Consider the following 19377-nt stretch of genomic DNA (forward strand, 5'->3'; position numbering starts at 1 on the left):
CCCCCCGCTCCTTGTCCCCTGACAGCCCCCCCGCTCCTTGTCCCCTGACTACCCCCTCCTGGGACCCCTGCTCCTAACTGCCCTCCAGAACCCCACCCCCTACCTAAGCCTCCCAGTTCCTTGTCTCCTATCCCCTACCTGTACCCTGACTGCCCAAAAGCTTATCCACACCCCGAACGCTCGACCCCCCCCCCGCCCCGTCACTTGACTGCCCCCTCCAGAACCTCCCTGCCCCTTCTCCGGCCCCCTGGCCCCCTTACTCTGCCACTCAGACCAGCGTGCGGGGGAGGAGGAGCAGGGGGAGGAGCTCCAGACTGCCGGTGCGAACGGCCGGCTGGTGATCTGCGAATGCAGGGAGGGAGGGAGGGAGTGCTCTCAGCTGCAGGGGAGAGGAGGGGGAAGCGAAAGAGGGGCTCTCTCTGGCTGTCGGAGCCCCATGTAAGTGGCACCATCCGGCCGGCTGCCCTGTCAGCAGCGCGTGCTCTGCGGGGGGGTGGGGGGGGAGAAGTCCGGACATTTACAAATCCCCCCCAGACGCTATTTTTAACTCTAAAATCCGGACATGTCCGGGGGAATCTGGACAAATGGTAACCCTAACATATCGCATGATTGATTGGGTGATTATTAGATGCCCACATCACAGCAGCACCATCTTTAGCAGTTAGGCATCTACCCCGGTTCATTGGATTGAGAATATTGGCAAGAAAATGTTTAGAGTAAGTGCTTCATCCATCTGCTTCTTTACTGCTTGAAGTTTAACTTTGTGGTAGGTATTTCTTTCTTCAGCATCTCTTGAAGTTCTTTGCAGATTTCAGCAGCATCAGCAATGCAGCAGCAATCTTTCTGCTGTTTGTCCCAGGGTATGGAAATAGCTTTCAGTAAATTCAGCATGGATTCTAAATTTCTTCCTAGTCTGATGTTGAATACTTTAGCTGTGATAGTTCCATCTGTTTTGTCATGATTTTCTTCACAAATTATAAGAATAAGCTAATTCTTAATATAGCCCAGAACATTCAACAACTGACTTCTATCATACATCTTGGGGGAGAATTGGTTTGGCTCCTCCTGCTCTCTGCAGTGCAGCTAAATTGAAGTGGTTGTCACGGTTTACAGGACTGGTGCTATATGCCCAGCTTTGGAACATCCTTTTGGAGGAACCCCTTCTATGTCCCTGACCCCCAAGGAGTTGGTCTCCCTTTCATGATAGGCTACATGGCCTCACCCTCTCCTTAGATTGAACCTCTGGGCTGCAGCACTCCTGCTTCAAACTAGGATCTCTGCTCAGTCAGTCTAACTGAGATAGACTCCTGTTTAGAGACTTGTACACTCTTCAGGGACTATTGGACTTCACCCAGTATTTGCAAAGACACTCAAAAAGCTTTTTCAAAATAGTATGGTTTATTAGTCAATTGGAACATAGTATTGGAAGTCCTTAGGTTAGAATAGAGAAATAAAGGTTAAAGCATAGAGGTCAGCTCAGAGCAGTTCACCAGCCAAGCTGTAGTGAAGTCCATTTTTCAGGCTCTGTGTCTCCTTGACCGTAGTCAGTTCCCAGGTGAGAGCTCACTCTTATTCTCCCACCTCACTTCTCGGTCCTTTCTTCTTGTGATGGGGTATCTCCTCAGCTTCCCTCCTGAGAGGTGGGGAAATCCTCATCTCTTCCCTCCCTTTCCCCCCCCCTTCCCCCGGCTCTTTGGTTGCTCGATGTCAGTGTCCTGATGATTGGGCTTTCCAGTGTCTTTTTCAGTTGATATGGATCGGCATAGGCCAGTTCTTTTTAATGAACCCTTCATTTTGCTCAGACAGTTAGGCGGCACACACAAACCTGTCTTTTAGCCTGCCCTGAGACACACATAGGATTCATAAAAATAGTATCAAAAAAATTCCCGCTTTGTCAGTTATTACCAAAATATTTTGCAATTTCAACATTTTGCTTTATTCCTGGAGTTGTATTTGGCTAAAAGATGCATCAGATGACCACTGCACCCATATAAGTTTCAGATTCCCTTAATTATTTTCTTCCAAATGTCTCTTCTTTGCTACATTTGTAGCATTTTCTGTGACATAGCTACATGCGTCAAGCTTGAATTTTTGTTCAGTTTGTTACAGCTTTTATTGCTACTTTTAACTATTCTGCTGTATGGGTATATCCTGATGTATCAATTAGTTCTGTAAGATAGACAACTCCAACTTCTGTTGACACAGACTCTCTCTACTTGATCATTGTGTACATTGTTCCACCAATCAAGACTCAGTTAACAAATTTCCTATCAATGTTTTTTGCACACTGTTCAATTTCCTCCTCAAACCTTGTATCCAGCAATGTCTGTTCTGCTGGGTGGAATCTAGACTGGTCATGATGATTGAACCATGTAAATGAAATTTGTGTTCTGAACAAGACGAGAGGGGGAATGTGTTGCATAAATGAACCAAGTAATTTTTTCATCTATGATGTCTTGCTGGAATTGGCTGGTCCTGATTATGAACTCATCCATGGTTTTACTGGATGCTGAAGAGCTTCTCTTTTTTGATGCAGGTAATTTACTGTCTGACGTAGATTTAGCTGCAGCACTGCTGGTGGTACCAGCATATGACTATGAAGTGGTAGATGTTGCAGATTGACATTCATAACTCCTTATGTCTAAGTTGGACACTGAAACAAAATGGTAAAAAAGTCAGTCTTTCAGTGCACTGCTTTGAAAAAATGAGGTTGTAAATGAGATTACTCCTATTGCAGCTGTTTGCACCACTGTTTAAATTATATAATTTATTCTAAACCCAGTTTTATAGGCAAAGCAATTAACAAATTATAAGGATTATCTAAATCTATTTAAACCCTTATCTCTAGTCATATACTAGTGAGTTTGAAAAACATTTTAATGTTAAAATTCATAAATGTACTTTTAAACCGGAAGTCTTCACCTATGGTGTTTGATTATAGTGAGCAATAAAAAATAATAATTCAGTAGTCCAGTAGTAACTAAAAAAATGTAATTGATAAATACTCTCAAAACAAACATACCAATTGTATTTTGAATACAAACATTTTGAAATTCATAAGTAATCTACCCAAAACACAAATTTGACAATCTAAGTTGTCATTTCCTAGCATAGTAAGACATGGTAGGAAGTCCATAAGGATGGTGCAGAAATAAGTTTGCTAACCAGTTGATTCAGATTTTTCAGACATCTCCACATCCTGTTCAAAGTCATTGCCTTGTGAGGAGCATTTTTCATGTTTGTCTGATAACTGGGCACTGCTTCTCCTTGTTACACTTTTTACATGTGGCATGTGTTTGTTTTTTACCCAAAGATATAGGAATTTCTTGAAAATATTCCCGAATACGGACTTTTTTGTGACCTGTAGCCATGGCAATTTTTTTCCCTGCAGTTCCTGGGTGTTGAAATGAACCCTAGAGGCTGCACTCTGAAGAGTGTTATCTCTTCTTCCCATAGTGTCCTGCTTAGACACCAGTGTTGCTCCTTTCTGGTTGTGAGATTGCACTCACCAGAGTAGAGCTGTGATGAAATGTTTCATATTAATGTGCCTTTAAGTTTTAATCTGAGCAAACGATGAGAAGTTAAGTACAATAAGATAAGGCAAATATTTACAGATTACCTTTAAGATTTCTCATTAAAGCTTGTTGTCATCAATAAGTTTAAATGTCAGCTTCATTTTTAATCTCTAATCATTCCAATATATACATGATGGGGGAAGTGCTTCTTGGCATGTGTGCTGAGACGAAATCTTTCTTCTAATCTTTCATCAGAATCTATCTGAAAGAGATGCCTAGGTGAAGGGGACAAAGGACTTTAATCACATAGAGAAGAGGTTCCCAAACTATATCTGACCTTGATATTCCATCACTTCATGGCAGTTTTAAAAGAAGGTGGTACGGGAACCACTGACATAGCGTACTCCTAACATGAACAGTCAGCAGTCTTTCCCAGATTACAGCCAAGAGTCCACTTCGATGTACAAGGCTGCAGTTTACCTATAAGCACAACTAAAACCTTGTTGTGAAGCTCAAGCAAATGGTCATTCAGTCATGAATGTAACACTGATCACTTACATAAAACCTTTCAAAAAGGATTTTAAATAGCTGCACATAAATGATTGGTTAGGCCTCCTAACACTTCTCTATGGGCTGGTCCACACTAACCCCCCAGTTCGAACTAAGATACGCAACTTCAGCTACATGAATAACGTAGCTGAAGTCGAAGTACCTTAGTTCGAACTTAAAGGTACTTACCAAAGGTCCACACGCGGCAGGCAGGCTCCCCCGTCGACTCCGCGTACTCCTCTCGCGGGGCAGGAGTACTGGTGTTGACGGCGCGCACTTCCGGGATCGATTTATCACGTCTATACAAGATGCGATAGATCGATTGCTTACCGCCGAACCCGGAGGTAAGTATAGACGTACCCCATGTTGAGACTCCCAGGCTGTCACTTTCCCAAGATCCAGAATTAGAATTCAAGCCTGTTTCTCTTCTGAATTTCTCCTGCCACCTAGGAACTGGTACTGAGTTTCATGCTGTTACCTCAGTGGCAGTGTCTCATCTTCTCTGTACTTGTTATCCAATAAGTGTACTCAAATCTCTTCATTTCTGACTTATTTTTAATGTACAGTACATCATTTTATCTTTAGGTGGGCACTCTGGTTCTTCAAAAATGACAAAAGCAAAACCTGGCAAGCAAACCTTCGTCTGATCTCAAAGTTTGATACCGTTGAAGATTTTTGGGCGTAAGTAAAACTTTTAATCCACATACTAATCCTGTGGAATATTGGGGAAGTAGCTTGACGTTCCTCTCTGTATTAGCAAAAAGGTACTCATTAGCTACTAACTAAATGTTAGTTTCTGGAGTGTAAATTGGAATTCGTCTCAATTGTTTGGGGTGGACGTCTTAATCTTCAGAATGAGAAGCTTTTTCAAAAAAACAAACTTGTATATAAACTATGTCTTGGGTTTTTTGGTGGTTTAAATCCATCAAATATTATTTTACTGCTTGCATGGATGGGATGGAATTGTAATTGTATTGATAATAAACAGATTGTTCTGTCTTGCAGTCTGATATTGCAATGTATATAGGCCTGAAGGTTCAAACATGGCTTATTACACGTAGACTAGATTTTAGACTAGATTTTTTTCAGGGTCATAAGCAGAATTAAATTGAAGCCTGAACTCTGCTTTTGGTGTAATAATTTCCTGTGCACAATATCCTGTATCTGAAAACTTTAGCCAGAAATTATTAGTGACTTTTGGTGCCCAACTTGAGGAACCTTAGAGGGGCCAGTTTTTCAGAGGTCAGGTGCTTGTTTGTTTTCTGAGAAACAGGCCCCCTTTAAGCTGCCTCAGGTTGGACACCCAAAAATCACTAGTCACTTCTGAATATCTTGGCCTTCTTATGCACGTTTTGAAAACACCTTTCCTGTTTATCAAGCAGAGTGAGTAGAAATAACCAGGCAAGTTGTATGTACAGTATTCTCGAGGGCCTGAGATATTGGTGAATTGAAGATATATTAAAGTTCTTATTTGTATAACAGACAGATACTGGGCAGAGTACCATAGATCTCAAAGATACTGGGGAAACCAGACATTTGGAAACCAAATAAAACCTCCCCACTGCGCCACACTTCACCTCCCTTGTGAAGTTGTCTTGGCCATCCAAGGATATAGATTCTGTCACATGATTGGTACTATGAGTCCCATAGGAATTAAGCAAAACAGGAAGTTTCAGAGCATTTCAGAAGAGGGTAGAAGGGAAAATCATTTCTCCCCCATGTCTGTTGGAGCCTGGCCACTAACAGCAGCACCTGAGCCATAGGCATGAGCTCTTTAATGATTTTGGTTCCTGTGGGTTGCTTTTACTGAAATTAAAGAGGCTGTCTTTAAGTGTCTTGCATATTGTGATATAAATGGGGACAGTGCATTGGGAAAATGGAGGAAAAAAGTATGTGTGTTTGAAGGTGGGATGTGGTTGACGGAGGGAAGACATATTGGTGCTTAACCTTTTTAAAACACTGACTCTCCACCTTCTGAGCAGCAAGGTCACTGAGGATTTTGTTGGCGTCTGCCCTCTGGATGTGAGAGCTGAGAAAACTGGAAAGTGGTAACATGAGGTGGAAAAGGTGTTCTTTATGTTGGTGTGGGACACCCATGGGAATAACAAGTGGAAATAATAGTTACTGGGATGCTAGAGGGATTGTGTTATAACATGATTGTTGGACAGGAGAGTTTTTGTGTGGATAGTGTGGGAAAAATCAGTGTGTGCAGGTGGCCTACTCTGGGGTTTGTTCAGGCAATCGGCTTTGGCAGGTGCATCATAAGATGGTTGTCAAGTTGAGTGAACATGCTTGAAACTTGGAGATCTTGGATGAGGTGTGTGGGTCAGTTGTGTGAGCTTTGGCTTCTCAGCACTGTTGTGGTGGGCAGGGAAAGACAACGATCCCACTGGTCTTGCCATTTCTGGGGAAGCAGTTTTTGGCAGATATAAACCTTGTCCTGATTCGTGCTGTTAATGTGTGGTTTTATGCTAATAAAGTTGATCGTGGATGAGTTTGGGCATGCATGTTACCAAGACCTGGTTGCATGAACTAGCAGAATACTTACTAACCCGGATGGCTCCAGTCAGAGTTGGCTACAGCATCAGTTATAGCAGGGGCAGGCAAACTGTTTGGCCTGAGGGCCTCATCAGGTTTCGTAAATTGTATGGAGGGCAGGTTAGGGGAGGGAGTCATTGCCCGACCCCCCCCTCCTATCTGCCCCCCCCCCCCCCCCCCCCGGGACTCCTGCCCCATCCAACCTCCCCTGTTTCCTAACGGCCCCTCTGGGACCCCTGCCCCATCCACATGCCGCAGCCCCATCCAACCCCTACACTCATTCCTGACGGCCCGCCTGGGACCCCTGCCCCATCCAACCATCCCTTCTCCCTGTCCCCGGAACCCCTGCCCCTTGCCGCTCCATCCACCCCTCCTCCTTCCTGACTGCTCCCCCTGTTCCCCCCCCGCCCACCACCCGGAACTCCCCTGTCCTTTATCCAACCCCCTCCCCCCGCTCCCCCCGCTCCCTGCCCCCTTACCGCGCTGCCTGGAGCACCGGTGGCTGGCGGCGCTGGAGCCAGGCCACGCCGCCACCACGCAGCACAGAGCACTGGATCAGACCGGGACCTCACAGCCCCACCGCCCAGAGCATTGTGCCAGCAGCGGAGCGAGCGAGCTGAGGCTGCAGGGGAGAGGGGACAGCAGGGGAGGGGCTGGGGGCTAGCCTCCCAGGCCAGGAGCTCAGGACGGTCCCGCGGGCCATAGTTTGCCCATCTCTGAATTACAGGGTATTAAACTGAAAGATATTTTGCGCTCTTCATCCACTGTATGAACCTGCTCAAACTCAGTGGTAGTTTGAGAGCAGCTACTAAAATAAAGGTCCAGTTGAAGCAGCAGGTGGAGAGTGCAATCTAGCAGTGCTTTCTGGTGATGAACCAGAACCTAATATAGGTAGTCATGGACCACAAATTAGTGAAGTCTTCATTCCTTGTTCTAACCTCTGCACTGGTCCCAACAGTAGAGAATATGGAGACAGCTGTCACAGTTTCAGGGATTTCTCCCCCAAGCTGCACTCAGGAGTTCCCAGTCAGATCTCCAACCATCACCTGTCTCTGGATACAAACCAGGGGTTTTAAGGCTACACAGCTGCCTGCCTTACACTGTGATATCCTCAGCAAACCAGTCTGTGTAAAGGCCAGCGTGTTTCTTCCTTTCTCTAGGGGCTATGAACAGTGTATTGCGAGCAGTTAAGTTACCCCACAGCTCTTTCTAAGCAAGCACCTTTATTAAGGTAAAAGCATTACAGAGAAAACATGTTCAAAACAATAAAAATTCTTCAAGTGCTTGCTCATGTCAACTCCATTGTAGGGGTGTGTGCTTGCCACATGCACCAGTGCTGGAAATTTTTCCATCCGTGATATCCGTCGGGGACCAGCTCTGGTGCCCTCTTGAGTGGCACACGTATGCACCAGTATAGGGGGCACCGCCGGCTCCTCTCCCTCAGTTCCTTCTTACCACCAGTGACAGTGCTGGAATGTTTCCTTGCCTCGGCAAGCTTACCTTTCTCAACTGTGCCTAGTTGTGAATCTCTTGTGTATATAGTTCTTAGAAAGTTTGTATAGTTTTAGTTCCCTTAGTGCATAAGATGGTAATAGCTAGTCCCCTACGGGATTTAGCCTAGGGATGGGGCATGCCCTGATCCTGGGCTTCAAGCCTTGTTACTGCTGCAAAAAAACCCTATGCCAGTCAGTGATCCCCATCAAAACAGTCTGAAGTGCTTGGGGGGAACCCATATGAGCGACAAGTGTCACATTTTTAAGAATTTCAAGGCGCAAACCAAAAAGGAGCGGGACATTTGACTTAGAGCGCTCCTTATGGAGTCGGCCCTTGGAGCCAGCCCCATCGGACTCCGCTCCAAGCACTGCAACATCTTGGTATGCTGCAAACGCAGGGGTTATGGTCGCGAGAGGTGCTTGCGCTACATATAAACGTCAGGGAGCTTAGAGCCATCCGTCTGGCTTGCGCAGTATTCCTTCCCCACCTGTCCAGTTGGGTGGTGCAGGTGTTGACTGACAAAACATGTTCCTCCATGTTCTATGTCAGCTTGCAAGGGGGAGCTCATTTGTCGGCTTTGTCCCAGGAAGCCCTTCGTCCGTGGGACTTCTGCATCCAGCATGCAATCCACCTGGAAGCCTTGCATCTCCTTGGTGTCTGGAACAAACTAGTGGATCACCTTAGCAGGTTCTTCTTTCACCACAAGTGGTCCCTCCATTTGGAGGTGGTCCAGATGCTCTTCCAGAAGTGGGGAGCTCCCCAAATGGACCTGTTCACCACCAGACAGAACAGAAGGTGTCATCGGTTCTGCTCTCTGCAAGGTCTCTGCAAAGGCTCGCTTTCTGATGCTTTTCTCCTGTCTTGGTCAGGAGACCTAATGTACCAGGGTGGATTTGATTTAAATCATGATTTAAATCACTAGTCAGGAAGACTCGATTGATTTAAATCACTAGTCAGGAAGACTCGATTTTAATCATGGATTTCTACATAAAAGTGCATTCTTCTGAATTGTTATGACCTTAATACATATTCTTCACATCTCAGAGATAGATATAGGTTTCATTTTTAGAAGGTACACACTATACATCTTTAAAGTGATTTATTTTGAAAACTTTTCAGATTAGTTTTACAGCTATATCAGAAAATGAATGATTGTTTGGTTATTTCATTTACCAAAGGTAATTGAAGCAGATAGTTCACCTCCCAATGACTTCATAAATAACTCCAATTCAACAGGTTAATCATTAATATGTGGAGGATTTTCTTGCCATGCTGTATTGGGAGGAGAACATCACCCAGACAGACATTTAAATTTTTATTTAACTAAAACAACAACTATGTATTCTGGATTTTTTTTTCTTCAACAGCAAACATAATATTTTAACAAAACAAGCATATGAATTTTTGAATTTAGTTAAAATTCAAGTTTTTTAAAATCGGGGTTTTTTTGTTAAAATTGTTTTTAACTAAAATAGTTAAATGAAACATGGTCTGTAACATGGTCTTCGGTATACACGTTCACAACGCATTATGCTCTCACTCAGCAGGCCAGAGATGATGATGGTTTTGGCAGAGCTGTGTTGCAATCAACGTGTCCATGGACTCCTACTCGCTTCCGGAGGTATTGCTTGGGAGTCACCTACAGTGGAATGGACATGAGCAAGCACTGGAAGAAGAAAAAACGGTTACTAACCTTTCATAACGGTTGCTCTTCGAGATATGTGGCTCATGTCCATTCCATGACCCACCCTCCTTCCCCTCTGTTGGAGTTCTGGCAAGAAGGAACTGAGGGAGGGGGGTGCTGGTGGAGCCCCTTATACCAGTACATACGCGCACCACTCCAGAGGGCTCCAGAGTTGGTCCCCTGTGGATACCACAGAGTGAAAACTTCCAGCACCGGTGCATATTGCGAGTGCACACACCTATAATGGAATGGACATGAGCAACACATCTTGAAGAACAACAGTTACAAGAAGTTAGCAGCCAATTTTTCATACATGTATGCTAAAAGCTGACTAGAGGTCACCTGTCAGTGTTATGGGGCCCTAGTAAGCCAAAGTCTTTCAAATCCTTCTGCAAGGATTGGGGCCCCCATTGGACAGAAGGTTCTGTCCATTTGCTGGATCAGAAAAAGGACCCTGTGTCAGTTAAGTTCATCCTTTTATACCAAAAGCCCTTTCTTTGTCTCTCAGTCTCTGGAAAACCCAGCTTGAATCAGTATATGCCCAACCACTCCAGGGTATGTTACTTGCCTAGAGTGATTTGCCTGAATAACCCCCTCCCCCTCCCCTTCCCCACTCTTTTTAGTTCCTATAGGAGCTGTGGTAACTCCCCACCATGGAGTAAATCAGTCATACATAAACGATTTATATATTTATGATCCCCAAAGATATTGCATGTGATTGCAATATCTGTTACAACAGCATCCTTTCCTCCTCACACTCCTCCAATTTTGTGCATTAAGCCCCTCGCCCCACTCCATTTTCAAAATTTGTTTTTTCCTGTGCATTGCTTGGTGGTGAGCACTTCCTTTTGGCTCAGTATACACTTCACTTCTGAGTCTTTCATGCTTGTCTCTTTTTCATCCTTATTTGGTTGTCAAATATGCTGCCTACAGGTCTCCACCCTTGGAGTAATGTAATAGATGTTCATGAGGTAGAATATAAACACATCTTCTGGATAGAAGAGCCGCCTAAGCCTTTATCTTTCTATTACAATACACAAAACAAATTAATTTTGTTCAGTGAGTTGTCCCGAATGTTAATGTGATAAACTTGTATGAAATATTAACTCACGTTATCTTAAGTCAAGACTTGGGTTTAGGTGGTGAAAATGGCAATATTTTTGAAAAATGATAGTTGGTAGCATGGATCCCAGTGAGAGAATGTAAACCAGTTTCTGTCCTGTTTGATAGAACTCAGTACTTTATAAAGTAACATCTCTACTAAAAACTGGTTTGACATCAGAATATAAATTGATATGCATTTTTATATTGGGTTTCTATACTGCTGAAGTTGGGGTAGCTTCAGAAAAGTTTTAATAACTTGATTTTAATGTACCATTCAGTTTGTTTTAAGCATGTTTTGTCAGTCAAACTCCAAGCTGTATGGATTCGGCTTTCTTAAGCCTTTCAAGAACAATATTGTACCTTCAGAAGCTGCTGGACTTTTTAAATGTATTTCTTATAATTATGTGTTTTTCTTTGTTTTCAAATAGTTTATACAACCATATCCAGCTCTCTAGTAATTTAATGCCTGGCTGTGACTACTCACTTTTTAAGGTATGCCCAGTAAGCTTTTTAAAATTATTGATGTAAATCACAATCTGATATAACTGTTTTCTTGACTAAGTGAAGATACCATGATCAAAAATTTTTAAGTGACTAGTGATATTGGGAGCCCAGCTGGTGGAGATATGTTAAAGGGGCCTAACTTTCAGAAAGTGCTGAGCACCTGCCCTCTGAAAATCAGACTCTTTTAAAATGACTAAAGTTGGGCACTCAGAATCACTAGTTGCTTTGAAAATTCAGTCCCATGACCCTACTGATGCATTGGTTTTCATCACCCTGTATCTTGTTTGTGCCTGCATTGTAAGAATTTTACAAGATATGAGCCCAAGTACTTGATATGATCAAGTTTCAAAGTTGTTTTTAATAGTGCAAAAGATCTTCCATTCATTACTTTATAACGTGGTTTTTGGGATGCAACAAAGGGGGTCACATGGCTGTTTAACTAGTACTTTATACATAATAAAACTTTCCCATATTTTAAGTGAACGTAGTGTTTATGAAAGTTATCAAACAAAGCAAGTTTTATAGAGGTTTTCATGCTTGCTGGCAACAGGCACATCACTGGCAACAGCTTTATAAGCTTTCCCTGGTAATCCTGCCAGTGGCCTTCTATCTTGACCTAGAGGAATTGCTTCTCAGGGCGATGAAGTAGTTTGATCTCTCTGTGGCTACCAATAAGAGTGCCAAATGTGGGAAAGTGACCTAACATCATTAACTGCCTTTCCACTTTCATCCAAAGTTCTGTGAAGCACAGATATTGAATTGTAGCTCTTCTCTGAAAACTTACTATTAAAGATATTCTTTTATATATCAAACACTGCAACGTTAACAGCACTGAGAGTGGGAGCTGGGTTCTTTTCTGACTAGTGCAGCAAGTGTTAAGTAAGTTCCAATTGCAAAGCCTTCATTGCTGGCAATGCATGAATCAGAAAACACAGTTTGCCTTTTAAATGATAGGTTGACTTTTTTTGAAAGGATAGCAGTTTAAAAAAAATTATTTGTAAACCCTGCATATTTTGCTCTGGAATTCATTGAGGCAGTAAACAGTGAGTGCCATGATGCCACTTTGACTAAGTCACTCTTTGACTGTAAGCAACTTTCCCACTTCGCACCTGAGTAAACCATAGCACAAAGATTCAGTAACCTGGCCAAAATCACACAATCTTGGTGGTCAAACTGAAGACTATAACTCAGGAGTCCTTGGTAAAAAGAAAAGGCTGTGGTAGTAAGTCTGAGATTTTGGGGGTCAGTTGACCCAGACTTGGACTGTGGGGCTAAAAATAACTGTGTGCATGTTCCTCCTTGGGCTGGGGGCTGGCCACAGTAGCCTCTTTCCTTGCCAGGTTTCAGAGTCTGGACTCTAGCCCAAACCCAAATATATATACTGCTATTTTTAGCTCTGCAGCCCACCCCCACCCCCGCAAGCTGTAGTCAGTTGACCGGGATCTTAAACTCAGTGCCACAGGTTTTAGCTTGCAGTGTAGGCATACCCCCTTGTTTTAATTACTGGTTGTGTTGCCCAGTTTCATACAGGACTAAACAAATGTCTCACCTGGGCTGTATTTGAACCAGTTTACATACAGCATTCTGTAGCAGACTTCAAGTTACTTATTCATGACTTTGCTATACAAATAAGAATTCAGCTGTCTGAGAAATATTACATTTTTAGTTCCTAAATTTCTCCATTACTATTTAGCATGAAACTGGTGTTGCTCTTAGTATTCAGTGTTCCTACCCTAGAATAAGGTACTCTGTGGGGAAAAATCATTACTATTCTTAAACTGTAAATTCTGTTCTTGTGTTGCAATTTAAATGTTACTTCCCCTTTTATGTTGTATAATAAAATACAAATGAGATATTGCCATTTACTGTCTTACTGTACGTTTTGTAGGATGGGATTGAACCTATGTGGGAAGATGAGAAAAATAAGCGAGGAGGACGATGGCTAATTACACTAACTAAACAGCAGAGACGAAATGATCTTGATCGCTTCTGGCTAGAGACAGTAAGCTCTATGACATTTCATATTATAACTTAAGATTCTTACGTTGAATAGCTAACTACAAAGGGCTTTTCTATTTGGCAGTACTAAAATCTTTCATGACTTTTTCCTTACAAAAATAGGTTGTCGTGAAACACGAGGTACCCTAATGATGCTCAGACATATCATTTGAAGTAAGACAAGCATACAAATATTAGGCTACATGTTACATTTAAAGTAGGGCTGTCAAGCTATTAAAAAAAATTAATAGCACTGTTAATAATAGAATGCTATTTATTTAAATAGTTTTGGATATTTTCTACATTTTCAAATGTACTGATTTCAGTTACAACACAGAATACAAAGTGTACAGTTCTCACTTCACTTTTGATTACAAATATTTGCACTGTAAAAAAACAAAAGAAATAGTATTTTTCAATTCACCTAATGAGCGTACTATAGTGCAATCTCTTTATCATGAAATTTAAACTTACAAATGTAGAGTTGTGTACAAAAAACCTGCATTCAAAAATAAAACAATGTAAAACTTTAGAGCCTACTGGTCCACTCAGTGCTACGTCTTGTTCAGCCAATCACTCAGACAAACAAGTTTGTGCACATTTGCAGGAGATAATGCTGCCTGCTTCTTGTTTACAATATCACCTGAAAGGTGAGAACAGGCGTTCTGTAGAAATCTCACATTGGTATCTTCTTTGTGTTCTGTCAAATCTGCAGTGAAAGTGTTCTTAAAATGAGCAGCGTGTGCTGGGTCATCATCCGAGACTGCTATAACATGAAATATGTGGCATAATGTGTGTAAAACAGAGTAGGAGACATACAATTCTCCTCCAAGGAGTGCAGTCACAAATTTAATTAATGCATTATTTTTTAACAAGCATCATCAACATGGAAGCATGTCCTCTGGAATGGTGGCCGAAGCATAAAGGGGCATATGAATGTTTAGCATAACTGGCATGTAGATACCTTGCAGTGCTAGCTACAAAAGTGCCATGCGAACACCTGTTCTCACTTTCAGATGATGTTGTAAATAAGAAGTGGGCAGCATTATCTCCTGTAAATGTAAACAAACTTGTTTGTTTTAGCGATTGGCTGAACAAGAAGTAGGACTGAATGGACGTGTAGGCTCTAAAGTTTTACATTATTTTGTTTTTGAGTGCAGTTATGTAACCAAAAAAATCTACATTTGTGATTTGCACTTACACGTTAAAGAGATTGCAGTATTGTATGAGGTGAATTGAAAAATACTATTTCTTTTGTTTGCCATTTTTGCAGTGCAAATATTTGTAATGAAAAATAATATAAAGTGAGCACTGTCAACTTTGTATACTGTGTAATTGAAATCAATATATTTGAAAATGTAGAAAAACATCTCCCCAAAAAATATTTAATAAAATTCAATTGGTATTTTATTGTTTAACAGTTAATCGTGTGAGTTAACTGCAATTAATCGACAGCCCTAGTTTAAAGGTGACTTGCAAATGTTTGTTAAAAAGCCAACTGGTAGTTGTCTGTTCAATGCCCCTGATAAAGGTAATTCTGCACACAACTGATTAGCCCTCTTATCCTAATGATGTAGAGTATTAGTCATACGTTTCAGCTACTGGTGAAGTTTAATTATTTGCATGTTGTCTCTAACATTATGTTTGTTAAGAGTATCTGTTTTATTTACGTTTTATTTTCTGAATAGTTCATACATACAGTGGAATTGATGTAAGCATTGTCAATAAGATCCCTTTATACTTACCTTCTTTCATTTCATGTAGTGGATACTGAATATTATGCGTTCAAAAACGGTGCTGGGCTAGTACAATTGTCTAGTGCATTACACAAGATTCCATTTTCCTCTCTCCAGGTTCTCCTGTTGTTTTGTAGACTATTTTAGAATCTTAAATGCAAAAAGCTGTAGCTGCCAAATACTCCTAGAAAATCGTAGGATAATGTATGTATGTTCACAAAATGTATCACATGGAAAAGGCTAAAGTTTACTTTGTCCTAAGAACTGAATAGATTCTTCAGCATCTAGTGGAGTCAGATGTTTGACAGAATGTCCTGGTATTAAATTGTGGTTAGTACATTGCAAAACTGTCACCCTGCATAAGCAATCATATAACAGTAAATCTTAATACAACACCAAAGTGACATGTCAGAATTATTTTGTGATTGAAAATACAATATTGGCCCATATTTTCTGCTACAGCTGAGGAGAGCACAATGCAATTTGGTGAGGAACCAGTGCCTAGTATAATTTAGGGCAATCTAAAGGCTAAATTATGCTGATTGCCTATGGCTCAAGGAATGCTATGGCTGCTTGGCATAAGATGGAGCAGAAGGGAGCCCTGCCTATACAACAGCAGCAAAGCAGGGGGTTGCATAAGAATTGTTATACCAGCTCTTCTGCTGGACTGTTCTACACTGGGATCTGGTGACCAGCTTTGGCTTTAGAGGGGGTAATCAATTATTTTTTGCCAAGGTCCAGATTTCTTGGCTTTGGTGCATATACTCCATTTCACATGCAACTTTGAGTGAAACTCAAAGTGGTGGTGGAGAGGGTGTTGCATCTATCAGATCCATGGGCACCATAAGAGCCTTGTGATGTGTCCCAAAGACGTAATACAGTTGCAGAGTCACAAGATGAGTATTTTCAGGCTAATTGCTATTTCTCATACGCCATAATAAATATTGCATAAAAGAACTTTCAAGTCCCAAGAGTTATAGTTTAAAAACTACAGGGAGGTAGTATACTGTTTCTCGATGTAATGTAATCACATCATCCTGATCAACCTAAACTACACTTGGTTTACTTCTCTGCTACCTAAACATTATGAAAAATCCAAGAAACATGGCATTGCTTTCAAACATTTTATAAACAGAAAATACAAAATATTTAACTTTTCTGTTTCAACATGAAAACAAAGGTTAGGAAAGTGAACTGTTCAGTTGCTTGTAACTTATTGCACATGTCCTAACCACACAGGCAGATAGATGCGTGATTATGCAGTCACACATCAGGGAGCAGCTCCATTAATCGTTTCAATAATTTTTCACAACTAGTTCAATCAAAACAAAATCAGAACCCTTTCCTTTTCCTTCTGTCCTCTTGATTTGTCAACATGTTACACAAACTTCTGTTAGGTTGGCCAAGTTTGGAATATAACTACAAACTATTTTACTTAAGATAGAGATACAGCAGCATTTAATTTTTTCCCTTGTCTAATAGAAATAACATGTCTATAAATCGTATACTTGTCACCTCTTATCTGTCCTTGGTAGCATTTTATGGCCAAATACTAAGAGACCATGCTGTTGGTTAAATAATACTTCGGATGTTTTGTGTGGCATGAGCCTAAAAGTTTAGAGCTTCCACTACTCAAGTGAATATAATGTGTTCCCCTTGCAGTTGTGTGCAGCTTCTATAAAATGTGTGTGTGTGTGGGGGGAGGGGGGTGTTATGTTTGTTTTATTTACTAGCACGTTATGGCCATTAGATTTCCTTTGCAGTTGCCAATTAATCTTTAAGAATTGGTTTAGTTCTCACACTGCTTTGAACAGTGTTTTTAAGTCTAAAACTTTTAAATGATTTTGAAATTTTTTATTCAAGATAATGATCAGTACATAATGTCTAAGATGCAAATGAAGCAAACAAACTTCCATTGATTGGCTGCATTCATCTGCACAGATGAACTTCTCCAGCCCATTGTGTAATATAACACAGGCCATAGAACTTCCCCCAAAATAATTCCTAGAATTTACCTTTCAGGAAAACATCCAATCTTGATTTTAAAATTCTCAGTGAAGGAGAATAACCATGACTATTGGTAAATTGTTTCAATAGTTAATTATGCTCACTGTTAAAAATGTATGCATTATTTCCAGTCTGAACTTGGCTAGCTTTAACTTCCAGCCATTGGGTCATGTTATACCTTTCTATGCTAGATTGAAGAGCCCATTATTAAACATTTGTTCCCCATGTATGTACTTAGTCTGTAACCAAGTCACCCCTTAACCTTCTTTTTGTTAAGCTAAATATATTGAGCTCCTTGATTCTGTAACTATAAAGCATGTTTTCTAATCCTTTAAACATTCTTGTGGCTCTTCTCTGAACTCTCTCCAATTTTTCATTGCCCTTTTTTAATTACAGCAGAACTGGATGTAGTATTCCAGCAGTGGCTGCTTCAGTGCCAAATACAGAGGTGAAATAACCTCTCTACTCTTACTTCATTCTCATATTTAAACATCCAAGGATAGCTTCATCCCTTTTGGCCATAGCATCTCACTAAGAGCTCATGTTTAGTTGATTATCCACCATGACCACCAAATCTTTTTCAATGTCTCTGTTTCAGAGAGAGTCCTCCATCCTGTAAGTATGGCCTATTTTTTTGTTCCTAGATGTACACGTTTACATTTAGCAATATTAAAGTTCATATTGTTTGCTTGAGCCCAGCTTACCAAACAATCCAGATCAGTCTAAATCAGTGACCTGTCCTCTGAGTTATTTATCGCTCCCCACCAAATCTTTATTTACAAACTTTCAGTGATGATTTTGTTTTCTTCCAGGTCATCCATAAAAATGTTACGGTAGGCCAAGAAGTGATCCCTGCGGGCTCCACTAGAAACACCCGCTTGATGATGATGATTCCCTGTATACAATTTCATTTTGAGACCTATCAGTTAGCCAGCTTTTAATCCATTTAATGTGTGCCATGTTAATTTTATATCATTCTAGTTTTAATCAAAATGTTGTGCCAGTACCAAGTAAAATGCCTCAAAGGAGTCTAAGCATATTACATAAACACAATTACCTTTTATCAATTGAACTTGTAATTTTCTCCCCCCCCCCTCCCCCAAAAAAAATCAAGTTATTTTGACAGGATCTGTTTTCCATAAACCCATGTTGATTGCCACTAATTTTATTACCCTCGTTTTAATTCTTTATTAATTGAGTCCTGTATCAGGCACTCCACTGTCTTGCCTGGGACCAGTGTCAGACTGACAGGTGTATCATTACCCAGGTTGTCCTGTTTACTCTTTCTAAATACTGGTACATCATTAGCTTTCGTCCAGTCTTCTAGAACTTCCTCAGTGTTCCAGGACTTCAAGAAAATTGACATGAATGGTCCAGTGAACTCCTCACACAGCTCTTTTAAAATGATGTAATTTTAAAATTAAAATTGGATGTAAATTATCCAGACCTACTGATTTAAAATGTCTAATTTTAGTAGCTGTTTTAACATCTTCCAGAGATCCTAGTGGAAAGCATTATCACCATATCATGAAGTTACTTCATCTGTTCTCTCTTCCCCCCCTCACCCCCCCCCCAATACAGAACAGAAATATTAAACACTTCTGCCTTTTCTACATTATTATTGATAATTGTACCATTTCCATCTAGTAACGGACCAATACCATTGTCCGGATTCTTTGTTCCTAGTGTACTAAAGAAAACTCTTTATTGTCCTTAACTCTGCTGGTCATAGATTTTTTTTCTTATGTCCCTTTGCTTCTTATTAGTTTTCTACAATTCCTAGCTTCTGATTTTATATTCATTACTATCAGCTTCCTCTTCCTACGCCAAGAGAAGAGATTTAACCTTTCCATTCCAACTCTGAGGGTCTCCACGTTGGTCCATCATAGCAAGTAAACATCTCTGTGCAGTACCTGCATTTGTGTAAACATTGTGCACGGGGAGCATTATCATGTGCACTTGTGTTTCAGGGTACAGTCACAACATGGGTTGGCGCAGTGAGCTGTTTGCAGTGCCTTGGAGTTTGATCCAAGCTTGATCCATTGCTCCTCATGCATTGAAGCTGAGTGTGCAGCAAAGGTGGTGCACTCAGCCCCTGGGGAAAGAATATATGTTGCATATTTCCGTCGCAACCGCACATGAATCCTCAGCCAAAACACTTCTAAAATGTATAGTTGGTGGGGCTACGTGGCGCAAAAGGGATCCTCCAAATACCTGAAAAGATCTATAGAGAAGAAGCAGAAAGAGC

The 19377-nt window shown here is 41.1% G+C and overlaps 1 protein-coding gene across 2 annotated transcripts in view; it reads left to right on the forward strand.

The window, feature by feature from the left end:
• Nucleotides 1-19377, forward strand: part of EIF4E (eukaryotic translation initiation factor 4E) — a 44493-nt gene that overhangs the window by 16832 nt on the left and 8284 nt on the right. For both annotated transcript variants that reach the window (XM_024212840.2, XM_024212839.2), the window contains exons 3-5: nucleotides 4650-4745; nucleotides 11313-11376; nucleotides 13277-13390. In XM_024212840.2, coding sequence (XP_024068608.1) covers nucleotides 4650-4745; nucleotides 11313-11376; nucleotides 13277-13390 — 274 coding nt within the window. The remainder of the gene's footprint in view (nucleotides 1-4649; nucleotides 4746-11312; nucleotides 11377-13276; nucleotides 13391-19377) is intronic.

Source organism: Terrapene carolina, unplaced genomic scaffold, assembly GCF_002925995.2.
Source record: "Terrapene carolina triunguis isolate 2854851 unplaced genomic scaffold, T_m_triunguis-2.0 Scaffold436, whole genome shotgun sequence".
In the NCBI taxonomy this organism is placed as follows: domain Eukaryota; kingdom Metazoa; phylum Chordata; order Testudines; family Emydidae; genus Terrapene; species Terrapene triunguis.